This window comes from Tachypleus tridentatus, chromosome 6 (assembly GCF_004210375.1).
Source record: "Tachypleus tridentatus isolate NWPU-2018 chromosome 6, ASM421037v1, whole genome shotgun sequence".
NCBI classification, from domain to species: domain Eukaryota; kingdom Metazoa; phylum Arthropoda; class Merostomata; order Xiphosura; family Limulidae; genus Tachypleus; species Tachypleus tridentatus.
This window is the reverse complement of record NC_134830.1, coordinates 153,217,137-153,240,047: the sequence shown is the minus strand read 5'-3', so window position 1 is coordinate 153,240,047 and position 22,911 is coordinate 153,217,137. Positions and strand designations below refer to the sequence as shown.

Here is a 22,911-nt window from a genome sequence, read left to right as displayed (position 1 = left end):
TTGCCATTACACATTTTTAAAAAACAATTTTTTTTCACTAGTTTTATGGAGGTTTCTACTTGGCAAGTGAATGGTTAATTTTATCAAAGTACCACTGCACAGTTGTCATTATGTTTCTTAGATATGAAGTGACCCCACACTGATCTTCTGTAGATCAAATAAGTTGATAAGGGCACATTTCATCATTACTGTTAAAGGTAATAATATTATTTACACATATCATGACTACAGTAACACATATTTGAGTAGCCAGTTAGCCAATTTATTTATATACATTGTATTAATAGAAAAAGCTTAAAAATAGTATGCAGTAAACGTAAGAGTTATTAGAATATTCTGCAATGGTCTGCCATGCTCCCTTGACAATTAATAGGTTTTGTGACGATTTTTATTTGAACATGATTAAAAAAATTGTTTACAAATGTTGTAACTGAATACAACCATAGTATATCTGTTGAAAGGTAAAAACACTAATTTTCAACAAAGAATGAAACATTAACAAGATATCTTTAGTAAGCCTTAAACAATCTCCATTCAAGGGGCTTTTGTTTCGTACTATTGTGTGTGTGTGTAATTGTGTTCATATATATAATCTGGTGGTGAGGTACACTACTTGTACCTGATGGTGACAATGTACATTTGTTACTGTGTTGCACTTGTGATAAAGGTTGCTTTGCTACTTATTCATCCTGTCTCTAGACGATATAACCTCACCTTGACCCAAGTTATCTGATGTATTCTCTTTTAAAAAAGGTTCTGTAGATGAATATTCAATCCCTAAAGATATATACTTACACTTGTGTGACATCGTAATCTAGTTACTGCTCTATCCAATCATGTTTAAACTTTCTTTTTAGTTGTTTTCAGAAACTTGTTTCATTAGTAATGATCAAACACATCATGTGGCACCATAACAAGGTTTTAATCAGTGTTTTCACACAGTCTAGGGAAATGTTTGAAAACCAAGAAATTGATGGTACATTCAGAAGGGGTGTTAGGTTCTTATCTAAAAATAGTGATTATTTCAGATGGATATAAAAACTTAAAACACAGATCAACAAGTGGGTTGTGTGCTTACCGTCAGAAGATATAAAAACTTAAAACACAGCTTACCGTCAGAAGATATAAAAATTTAAAATGCAAATCAACAAGTGGGTTGTGTTGCTTACCGTCAGAAATTCTTTGTAACTGTTTCACTTTTTTCTTCATTAACTTCACTAAATATATGTAATAATATAAGTTGTAAAGTATTCTTAAATTAAAATTATTTAAATAGAGTTAAAATTAACTTATGAAATTGCTTTCAAACTTATGGCAAAAATATATAAAAATGTGAAGAAAACCCTATGTTTAGGGACAGTATTTTAGGCCTAAGTTAATAATTTTAAACTATTATGTATGAAAATGTATTATACGTGCTTATAGCATAAAACCTTTAACAACCTGAAAATACAAATAATAACATTCCATGGGTTAAGTTTTACAAAGTTCCATAAGATAACTGTACTGAAAGTACAGAATTATTAAACAAAATGTTTAATAATAAAAATAAATATATTACTTTATGACATTTTCAAATTTTTACATAAGAGTAATAAACTTTATTACCCTAAATAATCACCAATAAAATACATAAAAGAAACATGACTAGTTTTGTCTGAAGGCCTACATCATGTGTAACTTAGTTTCTACTGCTTTTATTGTTGAAACTAAAATTTATTTTTCAAGGCATGTTCAAAAATGAATACAGGAGACCTGATGAACAATACTGATGTTTGTGGAAAATTAAAGAAATGCTAGAGTTCACAAGGCAAGGTACTTGTGTTAAACATTTTTCAAACATTTGTGAATATTTTAAAAATTGTTAGAGACCTATGCTTTTAGACCTAGTGCTTGCTAGGAAGTTAGTGGTTAGTTTATGGACTTTAAATGCTAAAGTCTTGGGCTTAATTTCTTAACACACCAAATAGCTCTGTGTATTTTTGCTCTAAAATAAATAAAATACCCCAAAAAGGGGAAATTTAGGATGTGTTGTGGGAGGGGTCCAGTTAAACCTCTACTAATTTTAGTGCTAAAGTAATGTTACTTTCAATGTATATTTATACATCATTTGTAACCTCAGCAAGAAATTAAATTAGGAAGCCTTCAAAAAACATTATGACTAGCTCTGTTGGGTTACAATGAATCAATTTTAAAGCTTATATCTTCTGTTAATGTGATTTAATATGAAAACAAGAAGAATTTAAAAAGAAACTGATGTCTATACCTGAATTAATATCATTATCATAAAGAGGACTCTTGCCTTCCTTTCTTTTATTTGAAGTAATTATATATACAGTCATGGCCCTTGCATTTTTCCCTTTGTGGACATCAGCAATAGGAAAACACCTTTCTTGTGAGTATTATAATTTTCATGCAATGGCAGATTGATTTGGGAACAACTGTATGTTAGTAGTCTCATGTACCCTAAACAATACTAACATAGACAGGGAAAAAATCCAAGATTTTGACAAATTGTAGTCATGTCTGGAAGAAAAAAACCCATCAAGGTATGAAAATTTAGCTGATGTTTGTATTATTGTATTTGGCAAGAAATAATCAATGTATTGTTGGACCATAGACAGATTGCATGACCCCTAGCTGTTTTAACTTCAGAAAACCTAGAAAGAAAAACTTTACTGTAATTAATGAATCAGTCTACTGATATTTCCTTTGGAAACGATGTAGTAGTTAAAGACAAGTAGCTGTTTTGTTTTTATTTAATTTTTTTTCTCTGAAAGAAATGTAGGGGGACTTGAGCCCCCATGCTGTTGATCTTTACCAACTCAAAGAATTAAAGAACATTAAATAATAATTACTGAAAAAGATATTTGAGAGATGGGGATTTGGTCCTCTGAACCCTATCTTCTAGTTCCATGCCTGTTTATATATTAGCAAATATATATACAGTTATTCATTCCTGAAAAATAAATTTGTAGGGTTTGGCACCCCTGGAGCTTTCCCTAGGTCTGCACCTATTTATGCAATGTTAAAGAATGTAGTTATGGTATTATATAATAGAAAGACAGAACAATGTGAAAATAGTAAACTGAACATTAAACCCATAAATTTACACTATTCAACTCTTAAGTAGCCAGAGAATTGGTGGCAGGTGTTAGCAGCTTTACAGTGACAAAGACAGGACATTCAGATCTTGTGACAGTGGGAATAGAACTGTGAATCATAAGGCATACCCACACTTGTTCATTATGTAGCTTTGCATTTAACAACAAACATATGCAATGCAATATTTTTTAATTGCTTGGATAGTTGGGATGGTATAAAACAGTAACAAATTAGAAATCTTAATTTTAGTTAATTATTCTCACAACAATCAATTTGATTGTAAGTTTGATTAATTGATTGTTAAAATAATTGAAAATTAATAATCACAAACAGCAATTTAGATTAGTTAATTATTTTGTAAATTGTAATTTCAATTAATTAAATTAGTTTCTGATACTAATCAGTGTGATTGCTACTAATAGATAATTAATTAAATTTCCCAGATCTATATTAAATGTTCTTTTATATCTGTGGTTTTGAGCTATTATGGACACATTTAGAAGAATGTGGAAGACAAAAATGTCTATAATGTGCATGTTTTTTATAACAGTTTTTAAGCCAGTTGGTTTTCTAATATATTACGACTAATTACTCCAAACAGTTATTTTGTAAGAATGAAATTTTATTGTGAGCAAGCAACTGAATACAGGACAGCTATCTTTTTGTTCCACCATTTCTGTAAACTACAGACATAATGCAATGTTTTGCAAGCTATTGATGTTTAAACTAACTAATAGAAATATATTTGTTTTGTACATTATTGCCACCTAACATTGGTCTACTTGAGATTTATATAATTAAAACTTTTATTAAGTACCCTTTAGTGAATCATGTATAATGCTTTTCTTAATCATGTGTATTTTCCTGACATGTTGTTGAAAAAGAAACAGATGAGTAATGACAAAAAATTGTTAAAAATGTTTAGAACTACGGTGCAGTTAGAGTTAATTCTGTTAAAAATGTTTAGAACTACGGTGCAGTTAGAGTTAATTCTGTTAAAAATGTTTAGAACTACGGTGCAGTTAGAGTTAATTCTGTTAAAAATGTTTAGAACTACGGTGAAGTTAGAGTTAATTCTGTTAAAAATGTTTAGAACTACAGTGCAGTTAGAGTTAATTCTGTTAAAATGTTTAGAACTATGGTGCAGTTAGAGTTAATTCTGTTACAAATGCTGTCCATCTTGCAGAATATTTTTCTTTCTGTCATGATTCCTATTATTGACAGTTAAATGGTTAGTTTCAACACAAGACTAGTCCAGTTTAGAACCTAAATAGATTGTATTTCAATTTGTTACTCAGGGTCTAACTTGAGCCACTTATATTTTTAAATGCCTTAATTTAGGTATCTATAAAATTATATATATATATCACTGGAAATTCTAAACTGTTCTGAGCTAATATAAACAAGACATACTAAAAACTTATTTTGAAATGCTGTCAATCTGGTTTTGGATATGTGAAACCAAGGTTAGGTCAGCTAAAAGTGATACTATACATATTTATTCTGATATGTCATCACTCTTAAGTGATATCCTAAGAAGGCACTATGTTTCATCACTAAATAAAACCTTCTGCTTAACAATTTTTTAAAAGTTGGATTGCTTAAGATTTTGTTGGGATAAAAAATATTTATTTCATTGTAAGCTTGTGACTATAAACTGTATGCTGCTGTTTTTATAATCAAAACAAATGTAAAACAGTTTTATGAATTAAATATTTTAATAGAAGGTTTAGCAAAAAAGTAAAATGACCAAAATAAGAACTATAATTGATCTCTATGACAAGCATTTTAAATTATAAATAGTATTGTTCAATTGTTTATTTGTAGAATAAAGATCAGGAAACTTCATTATGCCTAGAAGTAGTAAAGGAGTGAGTGAAATTGAATTGTAGGGTGCGGAAAAGACACCAGGAGACTGTTATGTGTCAGAATTATTAAGACAGATATGATTCATTTTAATGGCAGTGCTTGCTTACTTGAAGATAAGTTAGAGATAACTTTTGAGAAGACTTCATTAATAGAGGTAAAATATCATAGATTAGTTCAGAAATCAAAGAAACAAAACAGGAAATTAATTAGAGTTTCTGGTAAGAAGGGATTTGGATAAGAATGAAAGTACTGGTTTACAAAGATCCATTCAGGTGTTAACCAGTAATATATTTGAAACTTTAGCAGCTAGGTTGGGGATAATCAGACGGTTCATACTAACTATACTGATAAAGTTATGTGTAATCTGAAGGACAAACTTTTCTTGTTAGGCTCTAAAGTACAAGTTGTTATAGAACACACTGACAGTATGTTTGTGCTGGTGCCAAAGAGCATTCTCTTGTTGTAGGCCAGGTTGAACGGTGTTGGAAAATGTATGTTAGGAAGGCTGCTTAAAAAGTGAAGTTATGGGCTTAGGTGCAGGATGGAACTCTTTCCAGAAGTTGTGGGCTGAGTTGAGGATGGAGCTCTTCCAGAATTTGTAGGCTAAGTGCAGGATGGAACTCTCTCTTTCAGAAGTTGTGGGCAAAGTGCTGGATGGAGCTTTTTGCAGAATTAAAGACTTAAAATGTTATGAAGAATACAATACAAACCAGATTATAGTTATACCCTGGGATAGATTTTAATATAAGGGTTAATTATTTGCTTGAGATGGGGTCCATTTACATTGGCTAAGTAGCACAGTTTTTTGGAAAGCTCTAAGGAAGTATGTTAAAAGAGTTTAATTTAACCTAATGATCAAAGAGTTTGAGAGTAAACAAATTAATAGGACAGATATGGCAAAATGAGGATTGAAGAATATATTGAGCTAAATAATAGTTTGAAAGATTAATTTATCAAATTTAAAGGTAGACATTGTAGATTAGAGAATAGGCTTAGTTCATTCTAATGGTAGTAGTATGAAAAGTAAAATAAATGAGCATAACATTCAAGTTAAAGTGGAAGACTTTGACTGTATTAACATTCAGGGTTATGAGTTGCTTAACAGTGATAGAGTTTGTGAGAAGGGTGGAGAGCTGAAGTGACTTTTCATGTGAGGAGGAGTGAGGACCAATGTCTAGAAACCATAGAAGAGGTTGAGTCTATGTGGATTACAGCCAGGAGATTCAAGGGTAGAACGGTTTTTAATTTGCAATTGTTATGTGTTACCTTAGCATACAGACAATGGCAATAAGAAATTGTACAATTAGATTAGAATTGGTATGATTTGATAATTATAAAAGACTTTAATTGTAAATGTTGATAGGAATAGCATAGTCAGTTAGTGAAAACAAAAACGTTTTTTAAGATGGTTCAGGATGATTTTCTAATCAAATGGTCAAGGAGATGACCACAGGAATGCCATTTTACATTGTTAACCCCTAACCAACAATGTTGCTGTTGAGTTGGGAGACCCTATGAGGAAGAGTGATCATGGTTTAGTAGGCTTAAGGTTTTCTAAGTGTTGAGATAAACCAAATCATAATTATAGTTTCCAAATTTGAGAATTAATATTTCTTTTTTTTAATTTTATCACATAGTAAATCAGTTTTACAACCTCAACAAAATTTATTATTAGTGAATCGGCATAATTAAAAATGGTGAGAGGTAAATATGGAGCATTTTTAAGTGTCTTTAATATAACAAAAGCATGTTAGTAGAAACAAAACAAAAGTATAAAGCAAGACAGGAAGATTCCTACCTAATTGGCATTCCAAATATATGAAAGATGATGTTATAGATAAGTGCCATAAGCTGAATTGATAGGGTGTAAGATTTATAGAACTATGGAAGAAGCTAGTGATCAGGTTGAAAGAAAAAGAAATTAGGACACCAGAAACAGATAAGAAACTTTTCACTAAGACTAACAAGAAATGTTTTTTAAATGTAGAATATTCTCATGAGGATCCCAAGATGGCCGAGCTGCTATGTTTTTTTCTCTCTGATAGGGTGTTACTTATTATCTAAAGGGTGTGAATTTGTGTACACAAATTTTTGAAATGAGTTTGATAAATTACCACACCTATAAGCTTAGCTAAATGAACACACCAATATGGATTAGGAAAAGGCTAGTTAACACACCAATACGGATTAGGGAAAGGCTAGTTAATTGGATTATAGGTTGGCTGGGTGTGAGTTGTTATTAATGGAATTCTACTAAACTGAACTTCTGCTTTTTGTGATAACAATGAAACTTAGAAAGGAAAGTTACAAAACTCCTTATTGTAGTTAAGAATGTAATCATTGAAAACTAAAGACATAAATAGTGTCACAGTTCTGTATACAGAGTACATACTGTCCTAATGCTCTGTAGGTTCTGTATACAGAGTACATACTGTCTCAGTGCATTGTAGGTGCTGTATACAGAGTACATACTGTCCTAATGCTCCATAGGTTCTGTATACAGAGTACATACTGTCCTAATGCTCTGTAGGTTCTGTATACAGAGTACATACTGTCCTAATGCTCTGTAGGTTCTCTATACAGAGTACATACTGTCCTAATGCTCTGTAGGTTCTGTATACAGAGTACATACTGTCCTAATGCTCTGTAGGTTCTGTATACAGAGTACATACAGTCTCAGTGCATTGTAGGTTCTGTATACAGAGTACATACTGTCCTAATGCTCTGTAGGTTCTGTATACAGAGTACATACTGTCCTAATGCTCTGTAGGTTCTGTATACAGAGTACATACAGTCTCAGTGCATTGTAGGTTCTGTATACAGAGTACATACTGTCCTAATGCTCTGTAGGTTCTGTATACAGAGTACATACAGTCTCAGTGCATTGTAGGTTCTGTATACAGAGTACATACTGTCCTAATGCTCTGTAGGTTCTGTATACAGAGTACATACAGTCTCAGTGCATTGTAGGTTCTGTATACAGAGTACATACTGTCCTAATGCTCTGTAGGTTCTGTATACAGAGTACATACTGTCCTAATGCTCTGTAGGTTCTGTATACAGAGTACATACAGTCTCAGTGCATTGTAGGTTCTGTATACAGAGTACATACTGTCCTAATGCTCTGTAGGTTCTGTATACAGAGTACATACTGTCCTAATGCTCTGTAGGTTCTGTATACAGAGTACATACTGTCCTAATGCTCTGTAGGTTCTGTATACAGAGTACATACTGTCCTAATGCTCTGTAGGTTCTGTATACAGAGTACATACAGTCTCAGTGCATTGTAGGTTCTGTATACAGAGTACATACTGTCCTAATGCTCTGTAGGTTCTGTATACAGAGTACATACAGTCTCAGTGCATTGTAGGTTCTGTATACAGAGTACATACTGTCCCTAATGCTCTGTAGGTTCTGTATACAGAGTACATACTGTCCTAATGCTCTGTAGGTTCTGTATACAGAGTACATACTGTCCTAATGCTCTGTAGGTTCTGTATACAGAGTACATACTGTCTAATGCTCTGTAGGTTCTGTATACAGAGTACATACTGTCCTAATGCTCTGTAGGTTCTGTATACAGAGTACATACTGTCCTAATGCTCTGTAGGTTCTGTATACAGAGTACATACTGTCCCAATGCTCTGTAGGTTCTGTATACAGAGTACATACTGTCCCTAATGCTCTGTAGGTTCTGTATACAGAGTACATACTGTCCTAATGCTCTGTAGGTTCTGTATACAGAGTACATACAGTCAGTGCTCTGTAGGTTCTGTATACAGAGTACATACTGTCCTAATGCTCTGTAGGTTCTGTATACAGAGTACATACTGTCCTAATGCTCTGTAGGTTCTGTATACAGAGTACATACTGTCCTAATGCTCTGTAGGTTCTGTATACAGAGTACATACTGTCCTAATGCTCTGTAGGTTCTGTATACAGAGTACATACTGTCCTAATGCTCTGTAGGTTCTGTATACAGAGTACATACTGTCCTAATGCTCTGTAGGTTCTGTATACAGTACATAGTACATACTGTCCTAATGCTCTGTAGGTTCTGTATACAGAGTACATACTGTCCTAATGCTCTGTAGGTTCTGTATACAGAGTACATACTGTCCTAATGCTCTGTAGGTTCTGTATACAGAGTACATACTGTCCTAATGCTCTGTAGGTTCTGTATACAGAGTATATACTGTCCTAATGCTCTGTAGGTTTTGTATACAGAGTACATACTGTCCTAATGCTCTGTAGGTTCTGTATACAGAGTACATACTGTCCTAATGCTCTGTAGGTTCTGTATACAGAGTACATACTGTCCTAATGCTCCATAGGTTCTGTATACAGAGTACATAGTCTCAGTGCATTGTAGGTTCTGTATACAGAGTACATACAGTCTCAGTGCATTGTAGGTTCTGTATACAGAGTACATACTGTTCAAATGCTCCATAGCTGCTGTATACAGAGTACATACTGTCCTAATGTTCTGTAAGTTCTGTTTAATGTGCAAAAGCATAGCACATATAGATATCTCAGTGTTTAACAAAAACGTGTCCCATTCATACAAAGTACATTCTTTTCAATAATAGTTTGATCTTTACATTACTATTAAGTTAAATTAACATAAGATACTTTAGAATATAAATTAAACTTGCACTGCTTTATGTAAAAGTTTGTAGTTATATTTTTCAGAAGTTGAACAAGATTAAATTGGATCTCCCATATGGCCAGTTATAAACGTTTTTGCTGGGGAAAAAATCTAAGGTCTTTCCATAATATTTTGTGGTTCAAATAAGTGGCACCACTTCATGAAAGCTGTTACAATACTGTTGGCTGACTCTACATGTTTTATTGTTCATTCTTCAAGAGTAAAACTTACATTTATTTGAATCTGAGTTGGTAGATTCTATGTTATACACTTGCTTACCATGCAGTGAAAAATATCAAACTGATAATATTCATAATGCTGATATAATTAAAAACCTTGGAATATTTGGATTCATATTATGATTATGTTTGAGAGGAAATAATGATTTGCTTATTTACTCTGTGAAAGATAATGTGTGCATGTGAATGAAATGGTCAAAGAAGCTGTAAATATGTGAGAAGAAATGTTTCTTTTACAATACTGTTGGTTCAGAGGGTAGGTTGGCTCTGTGGTGGGGCTGCGTTCAACCCGTGCACTACTACCACAGCTGGTGTATTGGTCTGCAGCCCAGACAGTGGTTGGTAGGATGTTGCTTGAGTGGATTCCTTCCATCTGTTCAATAGTTCAAAATTAGGGATAGCATCAGAAGGCCTTAGTAGCTTAGCTGTAAATACAATTAGAAGCCACTGGTTCACATTCTACTTAACTTTTATGTTTCTGGCTGTCCTGAAGTAGTTCATGTAATTATTAAAACCAACCAATCAGTGAATGTTCAAGGTAGTATTCCACTGTCTTTTATTGTCTTTCTTACCTGTGCTTCTCTTAAGTTTTCCTGTGACCATAAGGAAATAATTATGTTCATTTTAACCCACCTCTATTTCAAGCTACTTGGAACATTACACCCAAGACATGGAAATGCCACTAGTCTCTTTGGTATGTGTCATCTTATTTCCTGACTTGCATTACCCCTACTGTTGTGAGATTTGTTAATTAACTAGGGGTCAGTGTTTCTTCAGTTTCCTTTCTTTGTGTTGTTGTCGCACATGAGGTAGCTACTAAGAAGAAAAATCCACGAAAACATTTAGTTTCACTGTAGGTTAATTAATGAAGACCTGAAATTTATTCGTTGGTCAAGTTTGTTGTGTGTCGACTGAATTTTGGAACACAGTGTGAATCACTCATTACTTGTGTAAGGTAACCATGTCGCTTTACTGGTTGTACAAAGTTTGTTTTAGAGCAAAACCGTATTGAGTTATCTTTTGTGTTCACCAGAGAAAAGCAAACACTGGATTTTAGCACTGTAAGTATGTAGAATTAACTGCTGCTACACCAGGGGATGTTGTACAAAGTCTTATCTGTATATTAAGTGCATGCTATCAAGACTGATAAATATGTCTTTTTTTTTTTTTTTTTTACATACTGTTTAATTTGGGTCTACCAGCCATTTCAGAAATGGTAAAAGTATTATATTATTGCAGCTTCTCAGTTTCTTATTGTGAGTTTCATATTATCGGTTGTCATTATACAAGGTTCCTTCACATTTTACATGAAGAATCACTTGGCAAAGACAGATCACACAGCAGTGTGTTCTCTCCATCTGCTACATTTTCATTATCTAATACTGGGCACCAGTAGGAATTCAGATTTGAAAATTTATCTTGTGAAAAAAAAAAACCAACAAGAATGGGCATCTGTTCCTGTGTGAGTTCAAGATTTATTAGGGATTTATTTATTTATTCATTAGTATTTTTAACCAGATAAGATTTTAACAAATTTTGTTTTTGTGTATAGTTTCAAATTGTGATGTATCATAGATCATGTTATTTAGCAAATGGCAAAAATTGTGTTATTGTAATTTAAACTGTTTCAGTGTCATCCCACATAGGAAAAATGCCCCAGTTTTTTAATCTAGAAATCTAGTAACCTATGCACGTGATTTAAAACATACGTAACATTTGAAGTTTGGAAAATTAACCGTTAGTATAGCCTCCATCCTCGACCCATCAATAACACTCAGAAGAAAAAATTAGATAAATCGGGGTTTGATACTCGTGATGGGTGCAACTCAGATATTCTCTTGTGTAGCACTGTGCTTATAAAAAAAAAACAACAACTAGTGACCCAAATTGAATTCTTAAACCAAAATCCTTCTATACTGGTGTAATAACAGTCTATATTCTCCCATTTTCATAAGGGTAACATCCGAAGGAATAAAAGGTAATGTTTTTTACTGTATAAAGTAAATATACCACTTTATTTTATGTCCGAAACTTCAAATGTCGATGAATGTTTTTTTGTGTTGTTGTTTTTTTCAACTTATTGCGACGTCTACTGTCTTTAAGTACGGAAAGATTGTAAGAAAGATATATTTGTACTTGAACAAAGGTGAAGTGTACTAGATATCTTATAGCTGTTCTCGAGGTACGTTTGGAGAAGCTGGTCATTTTAGCCCCTTTGTTCTTTACGTGATGTGTATGCACACATGCCCCCTTATCCTGTCAGCTGCTAGACTGGGGCAGCTGCTACCTCCCGCTCACTCCTGATCTCCTAGTGCCAGCTGTTTCGACCTTCCCTTGTCACACGTTAGTCTGTTTTACTGAGGGGAAGTAGGGCTAAGCTGAAACCGACTCTCCTAGCAGTTATGGAACAATGTACTTGGGTTGTGTCTTTCCCGCGCCGCCATCATGTCTTGTTTTAACTGGTTTTGCAAGGCCTGTGGTCATGTACCGTCAGTTGTGGACTTTTAACCCATGGGCCAGCATGGACACTAGGTAACTAGATTTTTCTTGCTTGCTTTCTTAATATAAAATAAGTGAAAGAAAAGAACGTTGCGACTGTAGACTGTTATTGATCGACTCCTAGAACAAAGACAACTCGGTTCGCTACGTGATTCTTATCGATTAACCCTAGTGGTAGAGACACACATCACATGGATACAAATATTGGCGCACAGCGTGCTTGTAAACATAGACAGTACAGAGAAATTGTATACGTAAATAATTTTACCTCATGTGCAATTAGAACAAGGTAACTTATAGTTCTTGTTTGTGAGAAACCTTAAAACCGAAAGAAGTTAGGAAATTTAGTAACTTGTTATAAAATTAAAACCAGTAATTTACAGTACGTATAACATATAGTTTGCAGGCTACACAAAAGTTATCGGATAGTCACAGGACTTTAGATTCTTTTTAAGATATTGGACTTATAAAGATTCTTCGCTCTGTGGCTTAGGTTCTTGTCGAACAGTCCACTGAAATGTACCTTATTACCGGAACACACACGCACAAACATCCAGTGTCATGGCTGTTGTACTACAGCATGCACACACACAGTAACTATCAATGTATGTATGCGCATTACTGAGGGTTTGTGCGTATGTTGCCCCCTGCTCGAGGTTGTGTGTTGTTAGGAGACTTGTCTGCCAGACGGAATAATATGCACGTGAAAGCCTATGAGTAATCGATAAACGTAATCCGTCCACGGAGGAACGGTGGCGAATTTATTGAAAGTTGTAATGGATTAGTAGGCTATGCATTTGTTTTAGGTCGTTCAGACTAAAAAAAACAACAAATTCTTAGTATGAGGACATCAAGTCGTCATTATGTGATAGATGTCCGAAGTAACTGGTACATGGTGAGGGTATTAAAATTAGTTTATTAATATATTAAGTCAGTTAAGAGCGTAAAAACAACGTTTATTTTTTAAAAAAAAAAGTTTAAGCTTTATTAAAACTGTTAATACGTGGTCTAAACGAGATTGTCTTCTAGAATAGGTATTGTCACTCTCTGTCGTGTGGTTCTAAGTCGTATTATTTCTGATAATTAACATACAATTGGCGTTTCGTTATTTTGGGTAACTGGGACACAAGAACGCTGTTATCGACGCCATCACTGATACATCCAGGAGAACATGAGACCACATGGCAACAAGGCCCCATAGAAAGTGAGACACCCCGTGAGGGAGCAAGTAAAAAGACGTGGTGTTCTTTGTATACAAAACTATTCAGATACTGTTAGATTTTATTATAATTATGCAGTGCCTTTGGATATGTTTGTGGGTGTACGTTCAGCACCTCAGTGAAATCAAGTTCCCCAACTAAGGTTTATTTGTAGAACCTCGACGTTAGTAAAAAGTAAATTATTTTAAACCTACGTTTAGTTGATGAAATTGATTTAAAAGCGAGGGTCAGGTCAGATGGTGAAAGGGGCAAAGTTAGAATATGGAAAGGTTGATATGAATCTGTTCTTGTTTTAGTGGTCATTGTTTGTCGTAAAGTGTAGCAGTATCTCTGGTTGCCTAAACGGTTACCTATACGTCACGCTGGTATGTGTTTGGATGTTTTGGAACCTTCAATTAATTTCAGTTTCTCTCTAATTAGACAAACCATTTGGCCTTTGTTTTCTCGAGTACTTACTTTGTTTCATCTCTGATATTAAACGTTGTTTAATGAAATCATTTTTACATTTTATGCTCTTAATATACCGAATTTCATGTGTTTGTTATGAATTTATGAAGTCAGAACACATGATGTAGCTCATAAAAATGTTACAACTTTACGTTATCACTTGATATTACAAGTCGAGTTTAAAAATAGTAAGACGGATTATTAGAGCGAAACGAAATATCCTTACAGTTAAGCTAATTAAATCTACTTTTCTTACGTTTCTACTTACAAAGATTAGAATTTATTGTTTCATTAGTTGGGCTCTCTAAAGTGTTAACAATATTTTCTGCTGTAATACCAATAATACCTTGCGAGGTTCGGCCAGACTAGAAGGTATTAATTTTATATTAGCCCTAAAGACATAGTTTAAGTTAACAATGCAAAGCAGTATTTGTAACGAAAGTATAATAGTGGACAATAAATCAGACATTTGGTATGCTGACTAGGACAACCAAAACTGTAAGTGAAAGAACCAGTAAGTAAACAGTATATCATACTTAAGGTTAAAAGAGTCGCTGGTGAACGAATCAAGCAGCTTATTTTAGTGTGTGATATGCATGTACAGTAGTGTGGGTATGAGTGTGCTCCCTCTCTCTCCCCATTTCTACAGACATATTTAACTTAAAACGTTTATAATAACATTTTATGTTATGTATTTGTATACACACTATATAACCAACATTATAAATAAAATAACGACCAACATTCATAAAATTCACTCCTAATACATCAACATTTCACCATCCCAGCATTGTCAGAAGGCATCCAAAACCTACAGTTTCGTTAATCCAGTTTCAACTTTGTAAACGAACCTGTAGGCCATAAACAGCTCTCGTCGAAGATCTATCTGCCAGTTAAACATTGAGCCAACAAATATACATTCACGAGATAAAGGTCGTTATTTTTATTCACACGGATAGAAATGTCTTGCAGTAAAACCCAGTTTGCGTTAACCTCGTGCTTATGGGAGGGTCAAAGGGCACATACCGCGACGTTTTCTTGCAGAGTTGCTTTCAAAGTTTAATTAAACGACTTTATGATCGGTTTATGTTAATAAATTGATGTCATATTTTTGTATTATGTAAATTTTAATTTCAAAATGACATATTTTAATTCTCTAAGTTTATTAGTGTCGTGTGACTCATTTGCGGTTTAGATTATCGTTTCAAATTGTTTTCCTTTCTCTATATGGTTTTTGAGTCTTTGAAACACGTACTGTGGATATTGACAAGCCAGAATATAAATTTAGAACCTTGCATGTGAAGATATATCAAGCCCACATGACATTCCTCTCCCATGTCATTCTGTCTTTCAAATAATGTCTCCCTTTCTGACATTGCTTATGGATTATTTATAACCCATAGAAATAGCAGGATTTCTTTTAGTGCAAATTTTTTATGCTGTTCTGTCGTTTTGCAGCCGGTAAGTTGAATCCTTACCCTTGGTTTCGTTTTTTTTTTTTTCTGTTCTACGTAGCTAACATTTTTTATCCTGTATTGGTTTAGTTTGAAAGTGAGGTAAAAAATTATATTGGTTTTTGAACGTTCTATTCTAATGTCTGTTGTTTATATATATATAGTTCTAGGTTCAATATAATATTAAAATATATCTGAAGTTCTTTGTTGTCGTCACTGTAGAAGAACCAATATAGTCCTAAAAAATACCTTCATGAGTAGGTGTTTATAGGCCAGTTATAAAGTGAGTTCAGAATCTTTTGTTTTTCAGTACATGTTTTACTTAATGTTAAATATATATTATAAATAACTCAAATGTGAAGAAAGATAAACTTATGAAGGTAAATACAAAGCGTAAATTTTAAAACCTTACGAGACCAGCTCAAGTAATTGGGTCACGTCATTGTAACCTTATCTGTTGTTTACACTAAGTTTTCCCGCTGTGGTTAATTGTAGGTCACGTGCTTAGATAGGGTGTAACGCCATTGTAAGGTAATAAAATTACAGGCAACTATAATTTTCATTGGTTGGATAGATAGCTGGGGTTGTTAAGATACGTATACTTCTTACAGTCGACTGTCGTTCCAAGAAATAAATGCCCCTCGTTAGTACAGCGGTATGTCTCCGGATTTACAACGCTAAAATCAGGGGTTCGAGTCCCCTCGGTGGGCTCAGCAGATAGCCCGATGTGGCTTTGCTCTAGGAAAACACACTCCAAGAAATAAATGTTCTTGATATTACAGTTTTTCCTTTGATGATTTCGCTGTTGTTATTACTTCTCTACCATATCAATAACTGTTCTAAAACCAAAACTCAACATAGCTATCTGTATAGCTAATTCAATATACTTTTCTAACGTTTCAGTTTATTAAGATTAAAAAGTATTGGTTCATTAATGTATCGGGCCCGGCATGGCCAAGCGTGTTAAGGCGTTCGACTCGTAATACGAGGGTCGCGGGTTCGAATCCCGCTCGCACCAAATATGTTCGCCCTTTCAGCTGGGGGGGGGCGTTATAATGTGACGGTCAGTCCCAATATTCGTTGGTAAAAGAGTAGCCCACGAGTTGGCGGTGGGTGGTGATGACTAGTTGCCTTCCCTCTAGTCTTACACTACTAAATTAGGGCCGGCAATAAATATTTTTATTGATAAGCAGAGAACAACGTTTCGACCTTCCTAGGTCATCTTTAGGTTGACAGAGAGGAAGGTCGAAACGTTGTTCTCTACTTATCGGGCCCAGGATGGCCAAGCATGTTAAGGCGTTCGACTCGTAATCTGACGGTCGCGGGTTCGCATCCCCGTCGCGCCAAAACATGCTCGCCCTTTCAGCCGTGGGGATGTTACAATCTCACTATTCGTTGGTAAAAGAGTAGCCAAAGAGTTGGTGGTGGGTGGTGATGACTAGCTGCCTTCCCTCTAGTCTTACACTGCTATATTAGGGATGGCTAGCACAGATAGCCCTCGAGTAGCTTTGTGCGAAATTCAAAAACAAACAGACAATCTCTACTTATCAATAAAAGTGTTTGTATCCATACCAGCCGTTTTGAGATAGTTTTATTTCAAATGGGTTTCTCGTCATCAAGAATTGTTTCATTAAGTTGGGCACTCTTATCACGGTATTTTCGGCCGTCATCCCAACAATATCTCTTGAAGTTCGAACAACTTAGGAGATTTATGTTATTCCCAAGCATATATTTTAAATTAATATTGCAGAACAATCTTTGTAATATAATAGTATACTTATAAACAACAAATCGAAACAAAAATTTTAATACTAAGTATTATAAGGAATACTGCCAACAAAAGTAGCATAAACAATATTGCATACCAACTGTACTAAGGAAACCCAAACATCAGCCCCCGTTTTAAACCATTGTTGTAGAATTACGTCTTTGGAAAGTATAACTTTCTTTTACAAGCGCGCTTCCTCACAATAGAAAACTTTCCAAGTGTCAAAGCACTTGACCTAAATCACGAAGGTATATCTTCCAGTTTATGAAGTTGGGGCTTTTGATACTTGTCTGCCACGACATAAAAACGTGTGGCTATCAAAGTTCCGAAACATAATCAATATTCATTGAGGAGTTTGTTTTTATTCAGTGTGCAGTAGTGCAGGAAAGACGTTATTATAGGAAGTATAATGCTTGTTTTTGTATGTGACGTATTTTGTACTGCATTTCATTGTGAGAATCATTTGTTTGTTACTGGTAATTATACCTGTATACTTGCTCATTTTCCATCTACGCACGCATAAGATTGTTGATAAGGTCTTGACCAAAGACCTTGCAGTTGCTTTACGTGTGATATAACCTTGTACTTCGTATTGGTATCAAATGCTCTCTGCTGCTGTCCTTGATTTTTACTGCTGACCATAGGGGCGGAAACTACAGGGTGTTCGGAAAGTCAGTGTGCAGTTTTGTAATCATATTTTATTCAGTCTATTTTCAAGCCAGCAACTGAATGCGGTGTTTAGAAACGAAATAAGAAGGATCCAGGCCTGTATTGATGCCAACAGGGGTCACTTTCAATATTGTTTATAATTGTCATTCATATTTACCTCCTGTATTCTATATTGAAACATGTCTGTTAATAAATATGTAAGTGCACAGTGACTTTCCGAACAGCCTGTACATCCACGCCAAGGGATTGACTGTCACTTTTTTAACGCACCTACGACTTTAAAATAATCGAATCAGGCTCTCAAGCACCGAAATACAAAGCTCTGCTGCATGGCCACCCCGCGATCTTTAACCGCCTGGTAATTTATTTGCACACCAGTTGAATTGGGGTCATGTGCTAGAAAGCTGGGCCATACAATGACAAGAGAAGTCGACTTTATTATCAAATGTATTTGTATGAAAGTGTACAAAACATTTCCATGTTTTAATGTTGATTTCTTCAAACACAAGGCAGTACCGACGAAAGAAATTTTTATGGTGTCATTTCGGAAAAAACACTTAGGTTCAAGAAGTCTTAATGTAAAACGATAAAAAAAACTTATAACCCGATCACTATATAATTAATTAAAATGCTTACGTCATGTCCATCAGAAAAAAAAAATTAATATGATCTGCAGCGGCAAAATAATTCCGTATTTTCCAACGTTCTGTATTTCCTAAAACAAACTAATTTCCAATTTATTTAACTTTAATCCATTATTTTTTTAATTTCGTGCAAAGCTACATGAGGGCTATATGCGCTAGCCGCCCCTAATTTAGCAGTGTAAGACTAGAGGGAAGGCAGATAGTTATTACCATCCACCGCCAAGGCTTGGACTACTCTTTTACGAACGAATAGTGGGATTGACCGTAACATTATAACGCTCCCACGGCTGAAATGGCGAGCATGTTTGATGCGACGGGGATTCGAACCTCCGACTTTCAGATTACGAGTCGAGCGCCCTAATCACTTGGCCCTGCCTTTATGAGACTGAATCCATTTCTTGAGCATTTGTGTTACGAACATTTTCTCAGGTGCTCACTTTGTTAATTCACCGTCAACATGTTAACAATTCACAATATTTAACATCCTTTCTGTATAAACGTATAATACAGTACGAATGTGTGGGCATGTTTTTTGAAAATTGAATCTGCTTTTGTCAGTTATTGAACATATTAGTTTACACTGGCTATAGATAGATACAGTAACTCCGAGTCATTTTTGTAAGTAATCTTAAATTGTGTGATATATCCGTTTTCCATCTAAAACACACACAAGTGTTTTAAGTATGTGAATTTTATTTCAGCTTGTGAAATCCAGAAATAACAGGTTGTAAAAAAAAAAAATCGAATGTCGTGCTTCCATAATGGGGAGAGTGCCAAACATCGTAATTGGTAATATGAAGATTTACTACATAAATAACTGGATTTCTTCTCTTTCAACCTATGTACTTTCAAACGACATCTTATAGCCGCCTTTCATCTCTTTCTCCATACCCTAACTGCAAACCGTTCAAAGTCGACCGTCATCAATAATTCTATTTGTACTGTGTTAAAGAAATACATGGTAAAAAGAATTAAAAGAAAATTAGGATACAAACTCGGAGCTTTATAAGTAAATAAAATACCCAAGAATATATTGAAGCTTTTACGCTACCATTTATTTCTATTTAGTGCCCAAAGACTGAGTTGTAAAAAGATGACATCATTACCAAACACCCAGAAAGGTCAAGTTCACAAAGGCCATTTACCAACATTAAACAATTCATTGAAAACTTTCTTTTCTATGGTTATGTGTTTATGAGAGCATAATAACCGATTTTGCCTATTTTTAAACTGTTAAGGAGAGACTTGTAACCGGAGACATAAAGTTACAAGACTGCCAATTGGGTAAAGAATATTATTTTATTGCAGTTAAATTTGTGAAAAAGGCTTCATTACCTATTCAGATTTTATGTGTTCAAAGTGGGCCCACCCTTATGGAATTTGCCCAAATAAAGAAAATCGACACTTACCCTTATTATAATTTATTCCTTAGTTGGTGTTTTTTTTTTTTTTTTTGTGATGTGTTTCGTGAAGAGTGGAGTGATGAACGTTTAAAGATAACTCATACCGTCCTTTTTAGGACCTTAACACTTGTGACCTTTTTGATTCTGGACCTTTATTTTCCTTCCATGGTTTAGAAATGAGAAATTAACCAGCCTTTATATGGACATTAATAAAACCGGAAGGACCATGGGGCAGTGGGGATGTGAGGAAGAGACTAAAAAAAGGAAAAATTTTCTACTGGGTAGTTTGGGGCAAAGGATTCCAGGTTTGTATCGTTTTTCAATAAACTATTACTTACGAAATATCATTAAAACTAAGGCCAGGTGGTATGGTTGTTGGACTCGTAATATGGGGATGGCGGTCAAATCTCCATCCTACCAAACATGTTCGCCCTTTCAGCCGTGCGGACGTTCTAAATCCACGATCAATCCCAATATTAGTTGTTAAAATAGCAGTCCAAAGAGTTTGCGGTGGGTAGTGATGACTAGCTGCCTTTCCTCTAAATTAGGGACGGCTAGTTCAGATATCCCTTGTGTAGCTTTGTGCGAATTTCAAAACGAATAAACATTGACTAACCCTAATTTCAAGAACGATTTATTCTAAGAGTCTTTATAATTTAAATATACCTCTACATTCCAAGGTGAGCGGTTTTTAAACATTGAGTGTGTTGTATTACAGGACAATTGTTAACATATTGTTACATATTTTCCACAGGTCTAGACAAGAAGCTGGAAGATCCAAGGTTCAAGGACATTGGGATACTTTACCTAATCAGCAATTATCGGTAGCTGCTGCGTACAGCGGCTATGAACTTTTTTTGCCCGATTTGGCGTCTGTAAGATCATATCGACTGAAGTCTTCCTTTGGCAGACCTATAAGATCTAGTCATTTTAAACGTAAATTACGGTATTTCATCTACAGTCCTTTGTTTGTTGGTCGTCGGGTGTACTATCAACCAGTGGCCATAGTGCCAACATCTTCACGTCTTCTGGAAAGTGTCCCTTCTGCCCAAGTCATCGCCGCTTGGCCGATGAATATGGGGCAGAAGGCATCGGTTGGTGTCAAAACAATTACCAGAGATTCTTCTGGTGCGTCTCACTACAGATCTCATACTCGGGAATTGGCCATAAACCAAGATATACAGAGACCTGCCAGACTGGACATGCTTTTGGACATGCCTCCGGTTAGCCATGAGCAGCAAATAAAGCACGCATGGAATTCCGAGGATCGGTCCATCAATATATTTGTGAAAGATGAAGACAAGTTAACTTTCCACCGACACCCAGTGGCCCAAAGCACTGACTGCATTCGTGGGAAAGTTGGCTACACTCGGGGTATCCACGTATGGGAAATTCACTGGAGTACTCGACAGAGGGGAACACATGCTGTTGTGGGGGTGGCCACTCGCGAGGCGTCCCTTCACTGTGTAGGTTACCAATCGCTTGTGGGGAGTAACCCAGAGTCCTGGGGCTGGGATCTGGGGCGGAACAAGCTGTATCATGACATGAAGAACAATTCGGGAATTACTTACCCGTGTCTGTTGAAACGTGACGAAACGTTCGTGGTTCCAGACTCTTTCCTAGTGGTTTTAGACATGGACGAGGGCACGTTATCATTTGTAGTGGATGGTCAGTACCTAGGTGTGGCTTTTCGTGGACTAAAAGGAAAGAAACTTTATCCTGTTGTCAGTGCAGTTTGGGGACATTGTGAGATCACCATGAAATACATCGGCGGCTTAGATCGTAAGCATACTTTGATTTATAGTTGAATAGTTAATACTGTTTGTCAAAAACTTATTTATTAGCATGGAGAGGATCGGGTTAGCAGTAGTTAGGTAAATAGATAGCGATGTAGCTAATCGAGATAATGGCGACTCTGTGGTTTTTTGTTTTATTTGACAACGCTGGTGGGTTATCTATCCAAATCCATAAATAGGAATTGGATTCTTTGGTAACTAAAATGTAAAGTTTGCTGTTTGTGGTCTTGCTAAATAGTTGGCGTAAAAGTAGTTTGACGCACGAGTATTCAATAACATTTATTCTTTAATATCATCAGTCCTGGGCAGGAAATCTGCTCTTGCGTTCGCTGTTTATACCTCACTGTAGGTATTGGTGAGCTGATGTGTAGCTCAACCTGGGCCCGGTATGGCCAAGCGTGTTAAGGCGTGCGACTCGTAATCCGAGGGTCGCAAGTTCGCATCCCCATCGCGCCAAACATGTTCGCTTTTTCAGCCGTGGGGGCGTTATAATGTTACGATCAATCCCACTATTCGTTGGTAAAAGAGTAGCCCAAGAGTTGGCGGTGGGTGGTGATGACTAGCTGCCTTCCCTCTAGTCTTACACTGCTAAATTAGGGGCGGCTAGCACAGATAGCCCTCGTGTAGCTTTGTACAAAATTCAAAACAAAAACAAAAAAGCTCAACCCCCCCACCTCAAGCTGAGGATAGTTGGATCGAAATCCGACCACGAACGCAATCACTCTTTTCAACCGTGGGGAACGTTATAATATAACAGTCAATCCACACTGTTTGATGGTAAAGAGTAGCTCAAGAGTTGGCAGTGTATGTGTATGTTTTGCCTTTCCTGTAGATTGTAAGTTCAGTTAGGGATGACAAGTGCAGATAGCCGTAGAACAGCTTTCCGCGGAATTTAACGAACAAATAGGCTTGTTTATAACGTGTAACAGCGATACAAATAATGAAGATTACATTCACTCGAGGGAAAGCTGTTAGGGCTGGTGTAGCTTTGTACAAAATTCAAAACAAAAACCAAAAAGCTCAACCCCCACCTCAAGCTGAGGATAGTTGGATCGAAATCCGACCACGAACGCAATCACTCTTTTCAACCGTGGGGAACGTTATAATATAACAGTCAATCCACACTGTTTGATGGTAAAGAGTAGCTCAA

The 22,911-nt window shown here is 35.4% G+C and overlaps 1 protein-coding gene across 2 annotated transcripts in view; it reads left to right on the top strand.

The window, feature by feature from the left end:
- The window catches only part of LOC143254111 (protein gustavus-like), a 37,696-nt gene that overhangs the window by 3,624 nt on the left and 11,161 nt on the right, over positions 1–22,911 (top strand). The window contains exons 1-2 of one of the 2 annotated variants that reach the window (XM_076508901.1): positions 12,043–12,393; positions 20,720–21,747. In XM_076508901.1, coding sequence (XP_076365016.1) covers positions 12,272–12,393; positions 20,720–21,747 — 1,150 coding nt within the window. In that variant the 5' untranslated portion in view covers positions 12,043–12,271. Of the gene's footprint in view, positions 1–12,042; positions 12,394–20,719; positions 21,748–22,911 lie in introns of those variants that run through there. The other variant, XM_076508902.1, reaches the window with a different exon arrangement.